Below are 21,126 nucleotides of genomic sequence, written 5' to 3' on the forward strand. Positions count from 1 at the left end.
ACTTCATGAGGTTGGCGTGGGCCCACATCTCAAGCCTGTCCAGGTCCCTCTGGATAGCATCTCTTCCATCTGGAGTGTCAACTGCAGCACTCAGCTTGGTGTCATCTGCAAACTTGCTGAGGGTGCACTTGATCCCACTGTCCAAGTCACCTACAAATATGTTGAATAACACTGGTCCCAGCACTGATCCCCGAGGAATGTCACTCATCACCAGATCCCACTTGGACATTGAGCCACTGACTGCAACTCTGAGTGCAACCATCCAGACAATTCCTTATCCAGCGAGTGGTCCATCCATCAAATTCATTTTTCTCCAATTTAGTGACAAGGATGTCACGTGGGACAGTGTCAAACGTTTTGCACAAGTCCAGGTAGATAATGTCAGTTACTCTTTCTTTATCTACTGATGCTGTAACTCCGTAATAAAAAACCACCAATTTTGTCAGGCATGACTTGCCCTTGGTGAAGCCATGTTGGTTACCACCAATCACATTTTCCATGTGCCTTAGTAGGATTTTCAGGAGGATCTGTTTCATGATTTTGCCACACACAGAGGTGAGACTGACTAGCTTTTTTTTTGTTCCCTGGATCTTCTTTTTTTCCCTTCTTGAAAATGGGTTTTAAGTTTCCCGTTTTTTAATCAGTGGGAACTTCTATGACCTATGACCTATGACTGCTATGACCTTTCAAAGATGATGGATAGCAGCTTGGCAACATCATCTGCCAGTTCCCTCAGAACCCATGGATGGAGCTCGTCAGGTCCCATGGACCTTCACGTCTAGAACCTGATCTTTACTTACAGCAGGCAGATCTTCTTTATCTTCCTTCTCCCAGTTCTTACCTTTGCTTTCTGCAGCTTGGATGGTGTGGCTAGAGACCTTGATGGTGAAGACTGAGGCAAAGAAGTCATTGAGCACCTCAGCTTTCTCTGTATCCCTCACGATCAGGTCTCCAGTTTCCTTCTGGACAGGGCCTACAATCTTCCCTGGCCTTCCTTTTATCACTGGCACATTTGTAGAAATTCTTCTTGTTCCCCTTTATGTCTCTGACTAGATTTAATTCTGTCTGGGTTTTAGCTTTTTTAATCTGATCCGTGGCTGCTTGGCCAACTTCTCTGTAGTCCTCCCAGGTAACCCATTCCTGTTTCCATGCTCTGTAGACATTTTTGCGCTTAAATAAGTGTGGGAGCGTCTTGTTGATCCATGGAGATCTCCTGGCATTCTCGCCCGCCTTCCTTTTTTGATGCACTTCTCCTTGCAAAATGGGTACAATGCTAACGATTTGTAATGTTGTTTTTCATGATTGATGGAAGGTTGGTAACAACGCCAGCTTTCATAACATTTTCCGAAAGGTATTTCTTCTCCTCAGCGTAACTGCATGAAGTCTCAGTTTAACTTAATCAGGTGGGAATTCTGCTTTTCTCCTCACAGCCTCCTGGACCCAAAAGTGAAGAAAGCAGACTCCAGTATGTCTATGTGGATTTTATTAGTAACTTATCCTATCTGGTCTGGAAAGGCCCTTATATAGGAAGAGAATACCAGTCGCCCTGTACTAGTCTTTGGCTGGCGTTGCGAATTTCTGAGGTTCGATTTATGACAAGTTGTTCTTTTCTTTATGCCATGGTATGTAGCTCTCAGGAGTGCCTGGTCTATGTTTTCTAAACTGTGCCTGGTGAGATTAGTAAAACCAGTATCACTGCAAATGATGCTCATTAAACCTTGACTGTCCTGCTTAGTAATGAGAGTATTTAGCAATTGCATAGTGCCTGAAAGTTGTATTACCAGTACATCACTCCAAACCTTCAAAACCTTCATGGTTCGGGGCCTTGACTGAGAGAGCAATGTACCACTTTGTGCATTTTTATGAGCACTAGCAATTGCTGCATACAACACAGAGACAGTTCTGAGGGAAATCTATCAGGAGACAGACTAGGAGATAGCTATCGGGAGAGAACTCAGCCCACTAGGACACAGGTGCACACTTCCCTCTGCCCTAGAGAGCTGTGGATTCTTTGCTACGTGCAGGCAGGGCCTTAGCAGGAAGGCTGGTGAGTGCTTGCCCTGGCCCTGACCTCAGCAACAGATTACAGTCTCTTGTTAGACAGACCAGAGAGTCTCGAGGCCACACCCCTTGACAACAGAACTGAGCCCAGGTCATACACTTCCTGAGCAACTATCTTAACATATCTGCCAAAGGCTACCACAAAGGGGTTGATCAAGTGCCACCCTTACCTAAAAAGAGGCACTGCAGCACCCGGTTCCTGTTGGACTGTGGGCCTGCCCAAGGCTAGCATGTACGTAAGCTTAGCCCGTCACCTTTAGAGACAGGAGCAGCTTTTGGCTCTGCCATGTACAAAATGAGGCATCTGGCTGATCATCCAAGACTTGCTGCTCAGGGTAGGAGGTGGCAGACCATTTAAAAATGGTTTATTTTCTTCGTACATACGGTGTTTTGGGAGTCCTTGGCTGTGGCAACTGCAGAGACCTACAGCAACACAGGAGCACTGCCCTTTCCTTCCCTGTGAGCAGTGCATTTAATGAGCTGGCTAATTCTGTTGGTGTTCACAGGGCTGAGAGTATTCTCCTGGGGAAAGGAGAGGGCAGTAGAGATAGGGATGTGGGGCAGAGGGAATGTAAAAGGGAAATGCCTCATTTCTAACACCAGTTTGGTCTAGGCTGTAGGCCGGTCATGAACAGGTCAGAGGGGGCAACTCCAGGCTTTTACAGAAGCAGAACTCCAAGCACTGGTCAAGTTTTAACGCCAAGCAGGCAGATGCCTTGTGAAGTGAAAGAGGCAGCAGTCAGGCAGTGATTACAAGGTTTTTTCCAGGCCAAAGGATGGATTACAGTTGTTTCAGTTCTGCATAAACAGTACAGTTATCTTGCACAGAATGACTTGCTCTCAGCTACTCAAAATCCAGGGCAGAATTTTAGTCTGTGCTACACAAGCTCCACTTTGACCTTTTCCTCCGTGGCCCACTAGTTCTCCACAAGACTCCTGTCTGAAGATGACTATACACTGTGCGTTAAGATTTCCCATCGAAAGGGATCTGATCCCTATAGTCGCAGTGTTGCACAGCTGCTCATGATGGTGTCAAATGGGACACATTCATCTGACGCTGAGCTCGCACCAAGGGAACCATCAGCTCAAACACAGTACTACGTGAACATGCATGCAGACCAGGTATGTGCATTTCACGTCTGCGTCCATGGAATGTAGCCATCTGGATTCTGTGCAATACAGCATACTTTGGGCACATACCAATTGAGAAGCTCTGTTTCCATGAAACTCTTCCTAAGTACGTCCTGAGAACTAGCGCCTACAAAGGGCTGATCTTTTTGATGGAATTTCAGTCTGGTTTCTAACAGAACCAGATTTTTTAGGGGAAAAAAAAAAAGATAACATACGGTACAGTTATAAGGGTGTCTTAAGGACACTTTTCTAGACAACAGATTTCATGTCTTGGTCACGTGCATCCCTTGTTTTTCTTGGCCTGTTTGTTCAGCGTACTCTTCCTGTCTGTAGCTGCACAGCTGTACTATAACAATTGTCTGCATGCACAATAGCACACATAGGCTTAGCAAGTAGAGTCAGAGTGTGATTTCCCTAGACCTCTAAGTCAACAAAGTGAGAGGAAGGAGAAGCTCAAAGATGATGAAAGCAGTAAAAATGAAACACTGAAGTAAGATTCAGAAGAAAGTACATGCAAAAAAGGCTCAGAAGAGACTAGGAGGGCAAGAGGACTCCTGGGAGGTCCTCCGACCTCCCAGAGGAGAGGTCGGGAGCTGTAATAAAAGGCTGTTAAGTGTCTGTGCCCCCTAACACTATGGAGGGGAGCAGCAGTGCCGTGTATAGTAAGAAGAGATCGTGATCATTAAGGTCACTAGATTTTTAAGATTAATAACAACATTTGTTTGTGGTCAGTGAACAGGAAAGAGTAGAAGGACTCACTGGAGAGCAAGAAATCTACATTGGCCAGATACCTAAAAGGCCAGATACCTGCAGACAAGGTGACTCAGAAAGCAGGGCAAGAAGATAGATGTCATTAACACATTCACTCAATTCAAGGAAAAATATTTTCAGCCTTTCCTGTAAAAGGGTTGTGCTTATTTAATTGTCACATTACAAACCCGACACAATCGCTTGCAGGCAGGCCAAGCAGCTGGCTTGGAAATAATTTCAGACAGCAGGAAAAGGTTTGTGGATAAAGTTGCTATCTGGCTGAATCCAGCCATACTAAGCCACATGAGGGGGGTTAAACACTGAAAAGCACAGAGGCTCTGTCCATTCATGCAGTATAGCAGCCTTTCTATGTAGCAGCTCTATGCAGGAGGAGCTTTCATGTAACCCGAAACAGCATCAACTTCAAAAAATCATCAGTGCTATGTTTTAAGCCCAGTCACACCACACAGGGTTCTCCCTTCTGAGTCTTTGGGGTGCACTAGTGTCTCTAGTTCAGACTTACTCTGTTGTGATGAGGGCAAGACATGCTCTTTGGGAGAGGCTGAGATTTTCCAGGTGCTACAGCTTCAAGAAAAAAAAAAATAGAGCAAAATTCACAAATCAGTAACTTAGTATAATGCTGAAGTAAATGGTAACGTATTTCAAACCATCTAACTGCTACCCAGAGAAGCTCTGCTCTGCACAATGGAGTTGAGCCATCAGTGGCCTTCAGCAATGGCATATAACCATGCCACTAATTTAACGAAGATCTCTGCGCTTACTAAGTCTAACTTTGCTAGAAGACTTACTGAAAGTGTCCTCCTTTTATGGAAGCCTGGGAACTCAGCGTCCTTCAATTTCTTTTGAGTTAACAAGTCTGTTTAAAACTACCGGCTGTATTTATCTGGAACAAGCAGTTTCAAGAAATTTCTGGTCATCATAAATGAGAATCTGGCCTTAGGAGAACAGTTTTAATATTGTAGAGTTCTCCTCTTGCTCCAAGCGAACACCAGTGACACATCTGTAGTCTTTTTCCACTGAGTTTACAATAGCGCAAAGTGTTTTTTGGGGAAATACTTTGTGTCTCTAAAACATGAGTACTGACAGTGAGCCAGAATCTTGCAGCAGATAATACTGAGCATTTCTATTGGTTAAGATTACAGAAATGTGAATTGGGATGATGAAAACCAGGTCCTTTAGCTGCCTTAAGGAAAGTCACATTGAAGGAAGCTAATGGGCATTACTTTGGCAGTAAGATTCCAGCATCGGCTCAGAGCCATTGCACCACTTTCCTAAATAACTGAAGAACCCTGATCTCTTTCAAACACCACCACTACTGATTTCTCCAAACTTAATCTTAACAAAATGAACACCCACACGGCTTTAAGCTTAGTTCAGGAGGAACTCTGTTTTTTCTTGTGTGTCAAGCAGGATATATAGCCCTGTCAGCGACACCCTCTCTCTGTCTGATGGGAGCCCTCTAGCAACAACTGCTGCCTGAAAACTCGGTTGATACAACCAGATGTGAGCTACTGCAGATAACTAAAATGCAAATTAAAGGCTTTTGGGGGGACGAAAAGGGTTATTTCTCAGAAATTATTCTTTGAATAGGTAAGTCACTGAAGTTGTGTGGTTTAGGAATGTAGAGAAACTCCAGATCTAAAACAGCTCCTTCAGAGCCAAGGGCTGATCTCTACCCCTAGTACAGTGATGCTGATGTCCTAATCTACAGCTGACAACAGCTGTGATCAAGACTGCAGTCTGGCTGGACTGAAGCTCATGTCTTCACATGTGTCCTTTAGCAGCTTGTACAACCAGTATCTGGGATTTGTCCTTGAGATATTCATGCTACTAGCAAATGTCTCCATGGTTGAGGGGTGAGATAGTAGTACTGAAGAAGAGCATTAATAGCTATTGTAAGACGTCATCCACTTACCCAGCACACCATCTGCATCAGATGCTTGCACATCTTATACTCCTGGCCTGGGTTTTCCCCAGGATCATTCTCAGCTTCTAAATCTTTCCCTCTTGGCTTCTGACTGTTGTTCCTGCCGGCTTGGGAACCGTATAAGCCTGTCAGTTGCCCCCAAGTTAAATGGTGGTGCCTCTCCATGTGTACTTCTGGGTCTTATTTAAGGGAGCTCTTGATGCTCTAGAAGGATGAGGGAGGAGCTAATGGAAGAACAACCATCAGAACCTCCCAGGCTGCCTGCAGAGAGCGGGGAAGCGATGCCATCTGTGAGGCAGGTACATCCAGCCTACACGAGCCTAGTCTCTCCTCACCTGAGGCACAGGGGTGAGACAGCTGGGAAAATGGGGGATGTGTGCATACTCTTTGAGAGCAGAGCGTACAGTGCATGAGCCGTGGTTATCTGATAGAGCTCCTGGAACAAACAGCTTTCTGTTGATTAAAATGTGCCTCGCAGAAAATTATTCTTTTAAGCCATCTGAAACATGCTGTGGCTTTAAGTAACTTTCACAGCACTGCAGATGTAGGCACAATGCGAGGCCACACTCCGCTCCCACCTACACAAATTGACACACTTGGGTAGCTGCTCTGAAGGAAATGAGCTGACTTAATGGAACAGCTGTAGGAAGCAGCTCAGCCCTGTGAATTAGCTTTCAACTGCTTTTCAGTTTGGCTTCTCCTTTGCCTGCTTCACGTGGGGCGAGGAAAAGGCCGGCTTTTAGCAGAGATCTGAAGATGATCTTCAACAGGAGGAGGCTCGGGCGCAAGGTGCGTCAGGTGAGATGAGGAAGGACAGCTCTTGGACTGACAGAGCAGTTAAAGATGCAGGTACACGCTCAGTCTGAACTAACTGTCTAATCTGAAGCTATTCAGAAGGCCAAATTAGTAATCGAAGTAACTGAACTGTCAATGAAAGGACACAGAGAATGTGAAGAAGCAGTGACCATTCAAAATGCTTTGGTTAAAATATTTTAAGTAGATTGTGACCCCTCCTAATTTAAACTTGATGCAGCCTGGTTGTAGCAGCACAGGGTTTCAACTCTTCTCAATTTATCATGCTGGGAACAGAAAGTCGGAAGGGTAAATGAGCCTGCACAGGGCTCCCAACTGCTGCGGCTTCCAGGACACATCAGTTAGGACTGTACTATCTTTGTAACACATTGCTATTAGATTAGGTCTACACTGGATACAAGCAGGGCAGAGAAGGAGGTTCACATTTATCTGGGCCAGGAATTTAGTCTAAAAAGATATGCAGATATGGAAGGGAGGAAAGTGATAGTAAGCATGCAAGTAGCAGCCAACTTGAGGTGTGAATGCTAAGCTACATCCACAGAGATGTCTTTTCAGTGGGACCCTGGAAAGCTCGGCAGCACCTGCTGCACTTAGGAACTGGATTTGCAAGACTTCTTTCTCAGGAGCTGCCCTCCCTGTGGCTCTGGAGCTCCCGCAGAGCTGGGCCTACGCTGGGCAAACAAATCCAGGCAGCTGTAGCTTGCAGTTATGTTTGAAAACGTCTACCCAAATTTTCAAGCTGAGTCTGGATCACCTGTAATGACACATTAGGAATTCAGTGATTTCCACTGGTGAATGATTCTAATATATATCTTATATCCTCAGGAGAATGCACGTAAGCAATCCCCAAGCTACAGCTTAGCCACTGATAGGGATTTTTATGTGATCTGAGAAGGACATATACTTCTGTTTCTGAGTTAACCAGCTTATAAACTTCTCCTGACAGCCCCATAAAAGAGAAACTCAACGTCTGTAGGAACTTTGAAATGCCCTACCCACACCAATGTTCTATTTCTTTCTCCCAACAGCTGTCTGAAACTCTTACACGTTCTTTCTGTGACAAGAAGAGGGACTGAGTTCCTTCAGCTTCAGACACAGTTTCTGCAGGTGGGGCACTGGCACCAGGTGTACAGGAAGCACAGTCTCAGTGCCTGCACATTACTCAGAGAGTAAATCAGCACTGGAGAGCTCTGGCCAGAATGTCCCTGAGTTTGCAGACCTTAAAATGAAAGGTTTGGAGAAGAAAAATTATATTCAGTTTACAAGAGAATAATCCAGGATTTTTTTAATTTGCAGAGCAGATGGAGAATAAATACCATGTGACAGCTGCATTACTTGACAGGCTTCTTTCCCATAAGTAACAAAAAGATAAGGCTTCTAGCTTTGGCCTTTGAGAATCTACAGCCTAAACTGATGCTTGCTACAAAGGCTCGAATTGCTGCTGTGGATGATGCAGACCTCACTTTGCTGGGTCAGAGTGTGAAGCTGCTACGGGATGGACCCTGTGGGACTGAACCTTGAGCTCCACACTTCTGAGCAATGCATTGAAGGGTCTGGCATGAGGAAGTGGCTGGTGGGTGACCCACAGCAGTCATGTGAGATCAGAACTGGAGCAGTGTGAGTGTGAGATGCCACTGATGAGGGCAGGAGATGTGTGGGAGGGCAGTCAAATACAGTGAGTTTCATGCTCAGTGCATACAAAGGAGTAGGGGGACAAGGGCCAAGAAATCATATGGTCCAGTCTGTGGGCAAAGGTTTCTTGAGTCATACAGAGTAGAACTTGAAGTTACATGAGATTAAAAGTCCTGATATTAGTGGAAAAGACATTGATCTAGGAGATGAAAGAGCTATGCAGAGCAGAACTCAACATTACATAAGGTTAATAGTCCTGGCATCAGTGAAAAAGACAGTTGTGTGAAGAATGGAGATGAAAGTGACAGTGCTAAAATTGTTTCCTTTCTGCATGAGTGACCTGCCTGACTTGTTTCATTTCTGTGCCCTGTTACCTCACAGTCCAGAGTATTTAGCAACCCATCCCTTTTCTTCCTCTATGCTCTGTTTACAGACACCTGCTATCTACAGGACTGGTGTGCATGTGTGTACTTGCTTGCACTGACAGCCCCTGTGCCTCTAACAGAACAAACAGCTTGAAACTGAAACTGGCAATGAAAATACCGGGTTTGCATGGAGGGATGGTGTTGACAACTCCATGCTCATTGTAAATACTAGCAAGGAAACCAAATGAAAGTACACGCATATCACAAGTTAAATACACACAAGCTGCATGGCCCAAGGGTTGAAATTCCTAGGAAACCTGGCACACAAGCTCAAGTGTGTGTATGTGAAAAGAGAGGAGAAACAAAGTGGACCTTTTTCACCCAAACTTACATCAGTGGAAAATGGTACTCAGCCACAAGGTATTTCAAGAGGGTTGACTTGAAACATCAATTATTACTGTTGCAGTTCACAGTTTTACAGGATAAAGAAATCCATTCTCAAAACAGGAAGAAAGAATAACATCAGTTTCGTGTTTTACACATGACAGCTCCCAGAGTCATTTCGGTATTATGCCAGTTTATTTTGACCTAAATTTCCAGAAGGCAGAAGTTTGCAGGGCTTGAACAATGCGATGTAGCAGGAAGGTCCTGATGCTGAGTTGCCACTGACTCCTGCCAGCAGCTGTACACACAGAAAGACTGCAGAAACAGCATGTCCTGCCCCTCTGGTGGCCCCATCAATACTACCGCTTGAATTCAACATAAGATAGCTCCCAACATTGGCTTTTTAATGCTCTCTCCAGGTAAATCACTCACGGAAAAGAGGTTTCCTTTACCTTTGGATAACTATTCCAAATACTGCTAGATCTCTCTGCTAGATCTTCCTGCTATTTGGTGAGATACACATCTTCATTCTGATCCCATTATTCCTAGGCATACTGCTTTTCCAAAGTACTAAATGATCATTTCTCCTGTTAAAAGGGTTAGATTCCTGTCCTGTCTGACTGTATAGCCACCCTGACTTGTTTACCTCCATTCTTCCGAGTTAGCTTGTCTTCTCATTTGCAATTTTTTTGTAAAAGCACAAAACTCTGAACAAATAATTGATCTGCATCCACTAGATACTGAGGCTTTCCAAACTGCACACATTATTTGTTGTCCTTGAAAAGCTGTGGCCTATGTGAGTACGAAATTTCTTGCCTTAAGAAGAAGTACATAGCTTGGTTTGATGATAGAGCGTTCAGTGTGCTCAGAAAAGCACCACTGCGTGCCATAGCTACCAAACTGCACAACAACACAATCTGAGCTGTGGTCCAATCATGTGTGCTATTAAGAGCACGAGTTTCAGACATTTGAGATGAACAGAGGCTTTGTTGAAGCTGGCACTGGTAAATCAGTATACTTTGCAGATGGGCCACCAGTCATCCACACTGACCAAAACAGTGTGCATCTCACTAGAAAGGGTGAACAGGTTTATTTGCACAAACACACTAGGTTATGAAAAAGAGATTACCAGCTTGTTGGCTGTTGTATGGGGTTTGAGTTCTATTAAAATTTGATGTTAAGAACAGAAGGAAAATGGCATGCATCTGTATGAGGTGTCAATTTAGTAAGTGAGGTTTGAGTCTTAGAAGACAACTTGAAGAAGCTCCTTTTAGCAAGTGATGCATTCCTATGTGACAGGAATTTAGTCTAATCTCTTCTCTCTCACAGGTGAAAACTTCTTTCTGCACTAATGGGGCAGATAAGCCTCGTCTCTGTCAGTACCTTACCAACACCCATATACTGAAGAGAAGATACCACGGAGGTATGCCTCAGACTTGATGCAAATGTAAAAGCATTTCTGGCATGAGAGCATAGCTGGATACTTAAGAGGCTTGGATGAAGTGAGACACCTACATGAAACACCATAAGAACAAAGAGCCCCAGGCCTTTGATAAGACCTAGGTGTGAAGCAACTGTGCAGTGAGTCTTTAAAGTAACTTCTTATACAACAGATCTCCTATCTATAGACCAAATTAATCCTCATCCATGCTGTGTTTCAAGATGCTCATGGCATATAATTGTCCATGGGACATCAAAATAAGCTGTGTCTCTGCAATATTATACTACCTAAAGGTAACAAGAGTGCTTCACCTGTAAAATAGACAAGTCCTTCAAACAGCTTCTTTTTTTTTTCTTTTTTTTTTCTTTTCTTTTTTTTTCCTGATGTTACAGCCCCCAGAATGAGATTATTGAGTTGGTGTAGAGGAAAAAGAGCATCCACCCCTCTAGAGCTATTAACCAACTGCTTGGAAACAGAGGAGAAAATCTCCCCTAGTTTGTATGGGCGTGGTCAGTTCCTAGTCGAAAGCCAGCAGAGCTTCCTATCAATACCTGTGGCAGCTATCTGTAAAGCAGTTCTGATGTTTTCCCTCTTCTTCAGATTAGCAGGTCCTGGGAATGTGGTAGAGAAGGTATGCATAATATGCTGCTCAACGGTAATATGTCCTGCCAATTAGACTGTGGAGTACAGGAAAGAAGGCTTCTCCAAAAAGCTTTCACCATGACTGACGAAACTCAGACACACAAAAGACAAAACGGGGAGTAAGGGACAGGAAGGGTTCAGAAGAATCATGCATTCTCTACTGGCACAAAAAAAAAAAAAACAAGATTAGATTCTGCACACCATTTATCCTGGGTCCCCTCCAGGTAAAAGTCAGGGTCACAGCACCCCCATGGGCTTTGGTTTTGTTCCTTCCTGTCTGTCAAAAGGGGGCTTCATCCAGTCACTGCACTGTGGAAGTCTGGCAAACTTGATCCTTTCCAGCTCTGCTGCAGACATGCTATTTACTGTCAGGCAAAACTAAACTTGTCCAGACCTAAGGAGTAAATTGGGGTCACATGGTACCTCTCCTGATATATTTAAATACTCTTCCCTTTATTGATGCAGACTCTCTGCGTTAATGTGTTATTTTTATGAGACGGGGGGAATACATGGGAGATAAGTGCATTTGCTATTAAGCAAAAAGAAAAGAAAGAGAAGTGAAAAAGGAAGATTTTAACTTTTGCATTGAAAACCAAACAGAACAGCTTCCTGAGAAAGGGAAATCGTTTCCTGGCAGAGCTAGCCATGGCATACTGCCTGTACTTACCTTGAATCCAGGGCTGCAAGGGTGGAACTTGCTCAACCCAGCCTACCTTTGCATGGCTTTCTGTCCTATTGCTCTGGGGGCCATAAGGGATACAAATTTCAGCCCTCTCAGCTACGCATCCTTTATGCCCTCCACTTCAGTCCTCTTGGGTGACAGATGATACACACTTTGTGCAGTTTTCCTAGGTCATGGTAAGCAGCTCTGCAGAAGGATAGCTCCTTTGTATCTTGCGAGAGAGCACCGCTCCCCACGGCTGCTGGAGGGATGCAGCAGTTGGGATACTAGACCTGGAAATGTGCTCTGCTGTGATGTTAGGTTGACCACAGCAAAAAGGAAAAACGGATTCTGACTTTGCCTGTCTGAGGGAGCTCAGTTAGGGGGTGTGTTTGAACCCAGAGACTGTGGTCTCCCAATGAGACAGGGAACAGAGTCAGACAAATTTTCTCTGGGCAGCTCTGCCCCTAGCTAGAGGAGTTGGAGCAGTCCCAGGGCCTCTTCAGGGTATCTTCACCCAACAAAGATAGGGCTACTGAAAAGAGCAGTGGAGCCATCACTCCTCAGATGTCCCAGATGAGGACTTTGTGGTGTAGGGAGAGCACAGTGCTGGGGACCAGTAGGAAAGTGAAAAACTGAGCAGAGCCTCTGCTTAGAACTGGGCCTTTCCTCTGCTTAGCTGATGTAACAACAGGCAAAATCAAGATCCGGCAGGAGTGAATTGTAGAAGAGACATGGGATTGATGACAGCAAAGAAAGACATGAAATCTGTTGGTAGGCACAAAGGGGAGAAGAGTCTTCCTGAAATAAAGCCTCTTGCAGCATCTTCACAACTAAGGGAACCCAGTGCACCACAGGGAGCCACCAAAGTGGAACTCTGGTTTGGATCTCTTCCCCTTGTTTTGTGAGCAAAGTTCAAATGTCTCCATGCTCCCAAGCTCCTACAGAGAGGCTGGAAAGAGGAATGCCATGACTGCTGTTGAATACGAGCTGCAGAAAGCCACAAGCGCTGTCAGTGGATGCCTTAACTCACAACATTTTCAGCGAGGTTTAATACAACTAAGAGAATGAAACAGCTTGGACCAAATCCAAAAGTGTAAGCTAACCAACACAATCCTTTTTTTAATGTAAGTGCAAAGATTTGGCGGCTGCTTTATGGACTCTTGCAGCTAACAGTCTGTTTGTGGTAGATTCATTATTTCAATCTCATTTGATCAGCTTTAACGCTGGAATGAAAACCAGTTCTCAAGTCTATCTTGCATCAAGGAGCTGGGTCTTTGCAAAAACAAAATAAAACAAAAAAAAGTATTGCACATCAGCAGACTACAAAATTATATGAACTGGCAAGAACCGGGTCTTGCTGCTTTTTTTTGTCTTGCTTCTGTAGATTCTTCAAAAACAGGGTCTTCCTGCCAGAGATGTGATGGAAATCATCTGTCTAGGTCAGCCCTCTGCCCTTCTTTCCCTAATGCTGGTAATCCTCATGTGTCCCACTAGAGCAAAGCGCTTGCCAGTTATGCCAGTGGCAAAGCACAGAGCAGCTCTGCATGCTGCCGATGAAGCAAAAAGGGAAATGACAGAACTTCTTGTTCCTGTCGCACAGGACCATTACATGCTTTTTAAAGCAAAAACGGTAATGAGCCTCCGTGTCCTGCTCACGCTGCCTGTGAAAAGCTCTCAGGAAGAAACAGGATATTGGCAGGTGGGAACTCAAGTCTTCGCTCTTTGCTTTGTTTTGGTCTAATATGTTAAGTCTGGGACATCAACCACCTTTTTGGAGGGTTGGGGCAAGGAGGGGAGGCCTCCTCCCCTCACACTACTAAAAATGTGTCTGGGGAGTTGAGGTGTTTTAAAAATAAGAATAGGTGCAGAAATCTAGAGCTGATCTGGCAACAAGTTAGCATGAGAAAAGAGCTGGAAATAGAGGTCGAGGGTCAGAATCAAAAGGATGAAAGTCATAGGCTACGCAATTCAGAGAAGCTTCCTGACAGTCGGACCCACTGCAAGTGTGACACGTCTCCCAGAAGCAAACACAGGTCCGTGCCTTGCAGCTCTAAAACACCCCTGTAGCAGACAACAGAAGATATCGAGAAGTGCAGTCTCCATATTGAGAAGAGGACAGAAGATGGGGCAAAGAGTCCTCAACAAGACAGAATATCTGTTTCAGCCCTCAATTATTTTTTGCTCCATATGCTACTTCCTGTGCAGTGCAGTGATAACAAATTAAGAGTTCAACAGCCCCTCTGAGACGTGACAGGATACTACACAGTGAAAAAGTATGAAGCAAGCATTAATAGCCACTGATCCAGGCTTTGACAAACCTAAAAGCCCTCATAAAGCTCTGTATTTGCCATGCCACGTATCACCTATGCTGCACTGGTTTCAGCAATGCTTGCTTCTGCTCAACACCACAGTTTTTTAGATAGTCTGTTGAGGACTTATCTTGCAATGAACGTGCCTGATCTCTAACCCCCGTCTGCAGGGCAGGCCAGCACAGATAACAAGGACTGCGATGTTAACACCTGGGCGTTATCAGAGCTGCCCAGATGAGTTATGTGCTGGAAATCTTCAAAGAAAAATTGCAGTGGTGCCTGGCTTTGTTGTGTGCTCCACACTGCTGGTGCCACACCAAGGCACAAAGAAAAGGCTTTTCTGGGAAGATTAATATAAAGCGTTTGGTAAGAACTGTATTTTGCTGAAAGAAATACCCAAAGTCCTCTTTCGTCATTTGAGGTTTTGCCAATGTTGTAATCACATTTCTATCTTCTGTGCCCCTCCTAAATGCAGTTTTTTCTCTGCTACTCGAAAACGGTTTGGAAAGCGAGTGAATCCAATCTCACACGAGCAAAGCAAGCACTGTCACTTCCATTTCATATGAATGGGAAAGGGGGCAAAGAGAGGTGAACTACCTTGCCTAAGAGGCTGCTATACAAGAGAAGGTTTGGACTGAAAAGGCAGGGGACTCTCATTCCTACTTCCACAGCCCTGTCCATCAGCAGTGTGCCTGCCAAGAGACAAGAGCTCCTATTCCCTAGAAGCAAAAGGCACACAGCGTGAAGAAAACCACGGCAGTTGTCCTGTGGCTCTACTGTTCATTCACCTTGCCACGGCAACAGCTCTCAAGTATGCTTTCCTGAATCAAAACGCCGCTGGTATTGAAAGTGAGACTGCAAGATCCACGTGGAACAGGGGGGACAAGTGGGTCTAAATCACAGCTGCTCTTCTATGCATCAGCTAGGAATTGGCCCCAAGGAGTCCACTAATCCTGTTCAGTTCGTTCACTTCTCCTGACATGCACAGTTTTACTGAATTTTCAAATCCCCGTTTCAAAACTATTCACATTAAAACGTAACTCGTTTTCCTACCTCAGAGACCAACTGCTAAAGTAAGTGGCAGTCCTTCTCATTCCCCTTCCACAGATGTAATTTCGCCCCATAGCGTCCCCCCACCTCCAAATCTGAACCCTGTAAAACATTCTGAGGTCCGTGGCAGAGGCTGGAATTGTAGGGGAGAGGCATTTATCTGAACCTCAACAACAAGGTATTCTGAACCCCTTTCAGTGAGAAATTGCTTTGCAAGGTGCAGCTAACGCAGATCTAGGAGTGAGCCATAAGCAAGTGGAAGTGTAAGTTTTCTTTACCTCCATGTCCTGCAAGAGAGAGGTGTCCTCAGGGCAATCTTCCTTCCCCACCCCTTTCCCTCTTATCTGTGGGAAAACTTCAGCCGAGCCAGAGCAAAATCACGCTGCTGTGGAGGGTATGTAATATCCACGCTCCCGCTCAGCTTGAAAACTGACAGAGCCCAGCGAGTGGCCCTGCACTACGAACAAGGAAGAAGGGCGGGTGGGTGAGAGGAAGGGAGGGAGGGGAGACGAGAGGAGAGGAGGGGAGGCAAGGCAATCAGAGTTTAAATTTAGACACAAATCTAAACAGATACTGTCCTTCCCAGAGTGCTGGACTCATGAGACAACAAGCAGCAAACTCTGCTGCTGTGCCCAAACTTGGGGACACCGTGTGTGCATTTCCTCCCTCCCTTTCTATCTCCCCTTTGTACTTCTATCACCTCCTTCGTCCATTTATTTATTTATTTCTCTTCCCAGCCCAGTTTTGCCTCTGTTTCTCTCTTTTGCTGGCAGTTGCTCCCCAACATCTGCCTCAGCCTTTCCCCTCTTCTCTTTCCAAGTCCGCAGGGTCTCCTCATTGTATTTGAGTCAGATCCTTTCTTCCTTTAACTGCAGTGTCCCTTTCTTCTTCCTCAAATTCCAATTGCAGTGGACTTTCTTCAGGGTAGTCTGAGAGGCGGAAAAGGAGCAGAAATCCGGTGGCAATGCATTTGCACAGAAGATATAGCTTTGTTACCTTGGTCCACTGCTGGGGCTCCCAGGCACAATATCAGCAGTACTAACATGCTGTTGGGTGATTCCCTGAAGAGAGACCACAGCGTCGCTGAGAAAGGTGCTGCACGAAAGCAGCCACGAGTACAGCATCCCCATGCAAGGTGTCACCGGCTAGCTCTAGAGCAGGACTTGCTCTTTCCATTCCAAATTCATTTCTCACGTTACTAGGACAGAAATTGCAGTTCATTCATCCCTCCTTTTGAAGGGAAGGGCAGACTTGCACACTGGACGTGAGAGGTTCTGTGTAGGTGCAAAAACTCAGATGGGAAAAACTAAGCCTCAGGAATGTTTGCTGCGGTTTCCCTTTCCATTCAGACTGCAGTGTTGTAAACTATACATCTTGTTCCTGTTTTAGCAACTGTTTGCACATGCTCCTTCTCAAGAATTTCAGTCCCCACCTCCTGAGAGCAGGGTGGTGCAGAGGAATTTGGAAACACCCCCTTTGTCTTCTGCTTGGCTTCCTTGCCTTTCCAGTCACACAGCTTCACGTTGTCGTGTTGAGGGCAGAAGAGGGTTAAAGCATCTTTTCTGAAGGCGATGCATACTTGCAATGTTTCCCAAGTCTCTGCTGCCCGTGGAGGAAAACACTCCGGAATGGATTTAAATGTGAACATCATCAAATCCCAGATTATTGGTACCAATAAATTGTCTCAATATGGTTGTTTTTATGGCATGCTTAACTTTTACAGTACTGAATGCTGTAGGACTTCTACAGTTCCTTAGAAAGTATAGGAATTAGTAGATTTAAATCACGGTCTCATTATCTCCTAAATTCCATACAGAGTGTTGCTCAGTCCGTAGCCAAAAGAATGGTACGCTGCGTTGTTGCAATCTGGAAGTTAGGCAAGAAGACAAAATAAGCTTCTGTTGCTGAAACACTGGATTAGTTGAATCCTCTCTAGTGTAAGCAACCAGCAGATGCCGTAACAAGAAACCTAAGAAAATGAAGATTATTATTCTAAAAGGAATACAAAAATGAAATTCCTTCTTGGTTGGAAATTCTGTTCATTTCTTAAAGTTCTGCACAAGTTGGGTGGATAGGAACTGAAACGATGAGAGGCAGGTTGGGGTGGGGAGGGCACGACACTTTTGGCCTTCCTCTGCCTGCTGCAGCAGCAGCAGAATTTCATGCTCAGGGAGTTCACTGTGGACATTGGTCGCAAATGTCACTTTCAAGCTGTCTGTCATGTAACAGACCGCCAAAATTAGATACCAGTTACATACCATGGTTGCTTCATTGTGCTCAGGTCCATGTCAGTATTTTCTTTCTGCTTTCAGAGCTTTTACACTGTGGAGGAAACTGCTTGGGCCTACAGAAAAGGGCCTACAGAAAAGGAAACCGCTAGGCAGGGATAGTATCACTTTACCCACACTAATAAAGGACAGGGAGTTACAGCTACACCTCCCCACCCCCCCTCCCCCCCCCACACACTTCTCCATTCTACTTATTTATGCTCCAAAGTATCTTGCCATGAAGTAAATCTTTCCTGCCGGCAGAATTCCCAAATGCCATTGCTCTGAGCATGGTACACAGTACTCCGTTTATTAATGTCTATTCTTCCTTCCTGAGCAAGCAAGGAGAGAAAAGGCGCAAACATTTTCTTTCTCTCCAGAAAGGGAGACACAAGGTGTGGATTTGCTCGAGGCTTTCTATTTTTCTGGACTGAAAAGTACCAACAAATGTGTTACAAACAACCCACATGCTTTAACTGCAGGAACCTTCTGAAAAAAAATGTTATTAAGGGAGGTTGTACTGAGGAGCTGAGCGTTTTACATGATGTGTACATGCAAGCATGAATGTGAAATATTCTGGAGTGTGACCCTCTGTATCTCTGTTTACAGACTTTCTGGGACGTTCATAGGATTCATTTGTTGGTACATGCAGAAGAAGTTTCTACATCTGTTCTTCTCAGGAGATTAAAAAACAACAGTCATCACAAATAGCATTAAAACAGACAGACTAATACAAATTTCACTGGGGTGATAAAATGCTGTGCTTGTGGACCCCTGGGTTCTGCAGCCCAGCTGATCTTCTTCGATACGTGTGAGGCCAAAAGAGCAAGTTCACTTCAGAACAAATGACTGGTGCTCCTGCTATATGCAATCACTCATCCTGGCGTGCCTGAAGAAGACATAGTATAACTAGTTCTGCCATGCTTAGCAATGCCATATATAATAATTGCTGACCTCTTGCTTTTTGGCAATGAATTATGGAGTAAGGGACATCCCTACGATACTAAATCAATAGAAAGGACATGTGGGGACGTGGCGGTTCTTTCTTCAGAGGCCACTCAGGAAGGAAAGCTTTGGAGGGCAACTGCAATTTTGACTCAGATATTTGTGTCCCCATAGCTAGTTTGTATGGGTGTGTCAGTGTGGGCACTGAGTCTGGGAAGGTGGGTTTGTGAGGGTGGTGGATTAGCAGAGGGTGGAGGGAGCTGTGGGTCTCTGCAAGATAGATTGAATCTCTGTGTTTGGTTAAAATGTTTGTTTAGAGTTTATTAGAACTTGCCTGTCGGTACCATCATCTGAGATTGTTCCGTCCATCTGTGTGTCCAAAGTAGGCTGGTAATACCCACACCGTTCTCCAGAATCTATATTATTAACCAGCAGCTGTTACCAGGTTGAGTTTTTGACTCTCCTGAAATGGAGGTCTCAACCTTTCTGATTTCACTCAAGCAATTTAACTCTCAACTGCAAAATAAAGGGGATGGGGTGACCACAGGAAAAAAAAACAAAAAACAAAAAACAAAAAAGAACTTCCATTTCAAAGAGCAATCGACTCTAAAAGCCAGCATCCTGTTTTGGGCTGGGTTTGTACATCAACTCCCCTGACAAAGGCAAGCTCACAGGAAGCGAACGTGAACAGCATTTTCTATGGGAAACTTGCTTTTTGAACCCACCATTCTGCTGGCTGCGTTCAGAAATATCTGCTCCTGCTAACCCTGCCCTCGCCTCTCAGCTTTAAACTAATGCTGCAAACGCTCAGCCTCACCCTCCTCTTCAGGGAGTTATCGGCAGGAAATGAAGTCAGTTGGAACGCTCTGTACTATCGATATATATATATTTTTTGCTCTAATTCTGCAGCTGCAGTGAGGCACATCTGAGAACACACGCACACACGCTCACGTGCGACCGCGCGCTCATACACACAGACTCACGTGCCACACGTGGTACACTCCTGGGAGCTGAGGGGAATGGGCATGCTCCGTTACCAAAGCTGCTGGATTAAACGGAAGGGGAATGGATATAAGGGACTCTCGCTGAGCTGCATTGGATAGGGAGTGCAAGATTGTGTGCGTTGCGCAGTGGTCGCGTAAAAAAGCAGTTGACAGACACTAACAGAAAAGGTTGAATCATTCCAAATGTTCCTGATTGCCAGGCTGTGCCTGAGCGCTAACATCATGGTTCTGTACAAATTAGGTGAAAAGCCTGTCCCTGAACAGAGCCAACTTAGAAAAACACGGTATTATGCAGGGTGGATTTCACCTGCAGTGCCTTGCCACAGTGGTTCTGCTCTTAGGAAGAAGATCACACTGAAGTTCACCACCCCCACTTACACCAGGCAACCTAAGACAGGCAAGCAGTGTACAGGAGGCTAGCATCACCTTTTGCAGCACTTGAATTTCTTCAGAGAGCTCTACTTTCACTGCTGATCCACTTGACTTTAGAAAACAGGTTGAACTGGGGTACTATATGGCATGGCTGCATTGCATTCTATTAATTCAGTGATGTGACAAATATTATCAGCAGCAGCCATTGCTGGCCTGTTTCTAGACTGTAGGGTTCTCCACCCATTACTAGCTCTAATATGCAACAAGACCTAATGGAAACACAAAGTTATAATCAGAACAGGGTTGCTAACACAGCCTCTGGTCTCTGTGCTGGATACAACGTTTTTTACTACATCCTTCCCAAGCCAGTCCTACTGCACATCTCAGCATCACAAAAAGCAGTGTCACAAATGCCTTCTAACCAGGTTCCTCAGCAGGCAGCCCGAGCTCTGACTCAACAGCAAGATTTTCTGATTGAAAACAGAACAACGTTTCTGCTCCTTAGCAGGTTACACACAGAGGAAACTTGCACTGCTGTGCTCTGTGCTGCAACTGTTAAAAAGATAGAAGGACTTCTCGATGAATGCTGGGCCAGTGCCCCGTTCACTTCACCTCTCTTTTGAAATATATACAGACAAAAGGGGCAGAAACCAAATGTGATTTGGGAACTTTGAGGACAAGACCAAATAAATGTATTAGGCACAAGCACACAACACCTTTTCGTGTTCAGAAAAATTCTGTATGGTGCAAAGTTTCTTAACAGTAGTTGTATTGCACTGTCCAGCAGGGCTGGTGTCTCCTCAGACTGATAACTAACTAACTTTTTTAGAAGCAATTTGCATGGTGGGACTCCTGTGGCACCCAGTGCTGGCACTTCAAAGCACTGAGTACTTCAGCTTTGCCAGAGCTGACTCAGAGGCCCGTTCCTTCTGTCAAATGCAGCGGCGAGTGACTTTAATCACTCTGGCTGTCATTTGGATGCAGAGAGCTGGCCTGGCTCACAAATCAAGCACTATTCAGGACCAGACTGCACGGCCTGCAAGCGTTATCTGCACAAAGAAAGGTTTCTGTTCATGGAGAGAGAGACTGCGTGATCTAGACAGGAAGCCTGGCCCAGCTCCCAGCCAGGCTTCATCTGAAGAGAAAACTTGTCCAGCCCATCAAACAACCATGCTATCTCAGTGGAGCTGGCTCAGGGCAAAAGCAGCTGTGAAGAGGGCAGCCGGAGCATGATGAAACATGGGGCAGGGTGGAGACCTTGACGACTTTCTGGCTAAAATACACCTTCTCCAGCGACACGGTCTCCAAATAGATCCTCCAACTTATGGTATGTAAACCACACTAAAAT

At 45.1% G+C, this 21,126-nt stretch overlaps 1 protein-coding gene across 6 annotated transcripts in view; it reads right to left on the reverse strand.

Annotated features, from left to right (window-relative positions):
* RCSD1 (RCSD domain containing 1) overlaps positions 1-15,672 on the reverse strand; it is a 35,184-nt gene extending 19,512 nt beyond the window's left edge. For 3 of the 6 annotated variants that reach the window (XM_025149388.3, XM_025149389.3, XM_015296322.4), the window contains exons 1-2: positions 15,469-15,672; positions 4,466-4,527 (exon numbers count right to left, since the gene is read on the reverse strand). In XM_025149388.3, the coding sequence (XP_025005156.2) occupies positions 4,466-4,489 (24 nt within the window). In that variant the 5' untranslated portion in view covers positions 4,490-4,527; positions 15,469-15,672. The remainder of the gene's footprint in view (positions 1-4,465; positions 4,528-15,468) is intronic. The other 3 variants (XM_015296328.4, XM_040698287.2, NM_001030789.2) reach the window with 1 other exon arrangement.
* Between the last annotated feature and the right edge of the window lie 5,454 nt (positions 15,673-21,126).

This window comes from Gallus gallus, chromosome 1, assembly GCF_016699485.2.
Source record: "Gallus gallus isolate bGalGal1 chromosome 1, bGalGal1.mat.broiler.GRCg7b, whole genome shotgun sequence".
Taxonomy (NCBI): domain Eukaryota; kingdom Metazoa; phylum Chordata; class Aves; order Galliformes; family Phasianidae; genus Gallus; species Gallus gallus.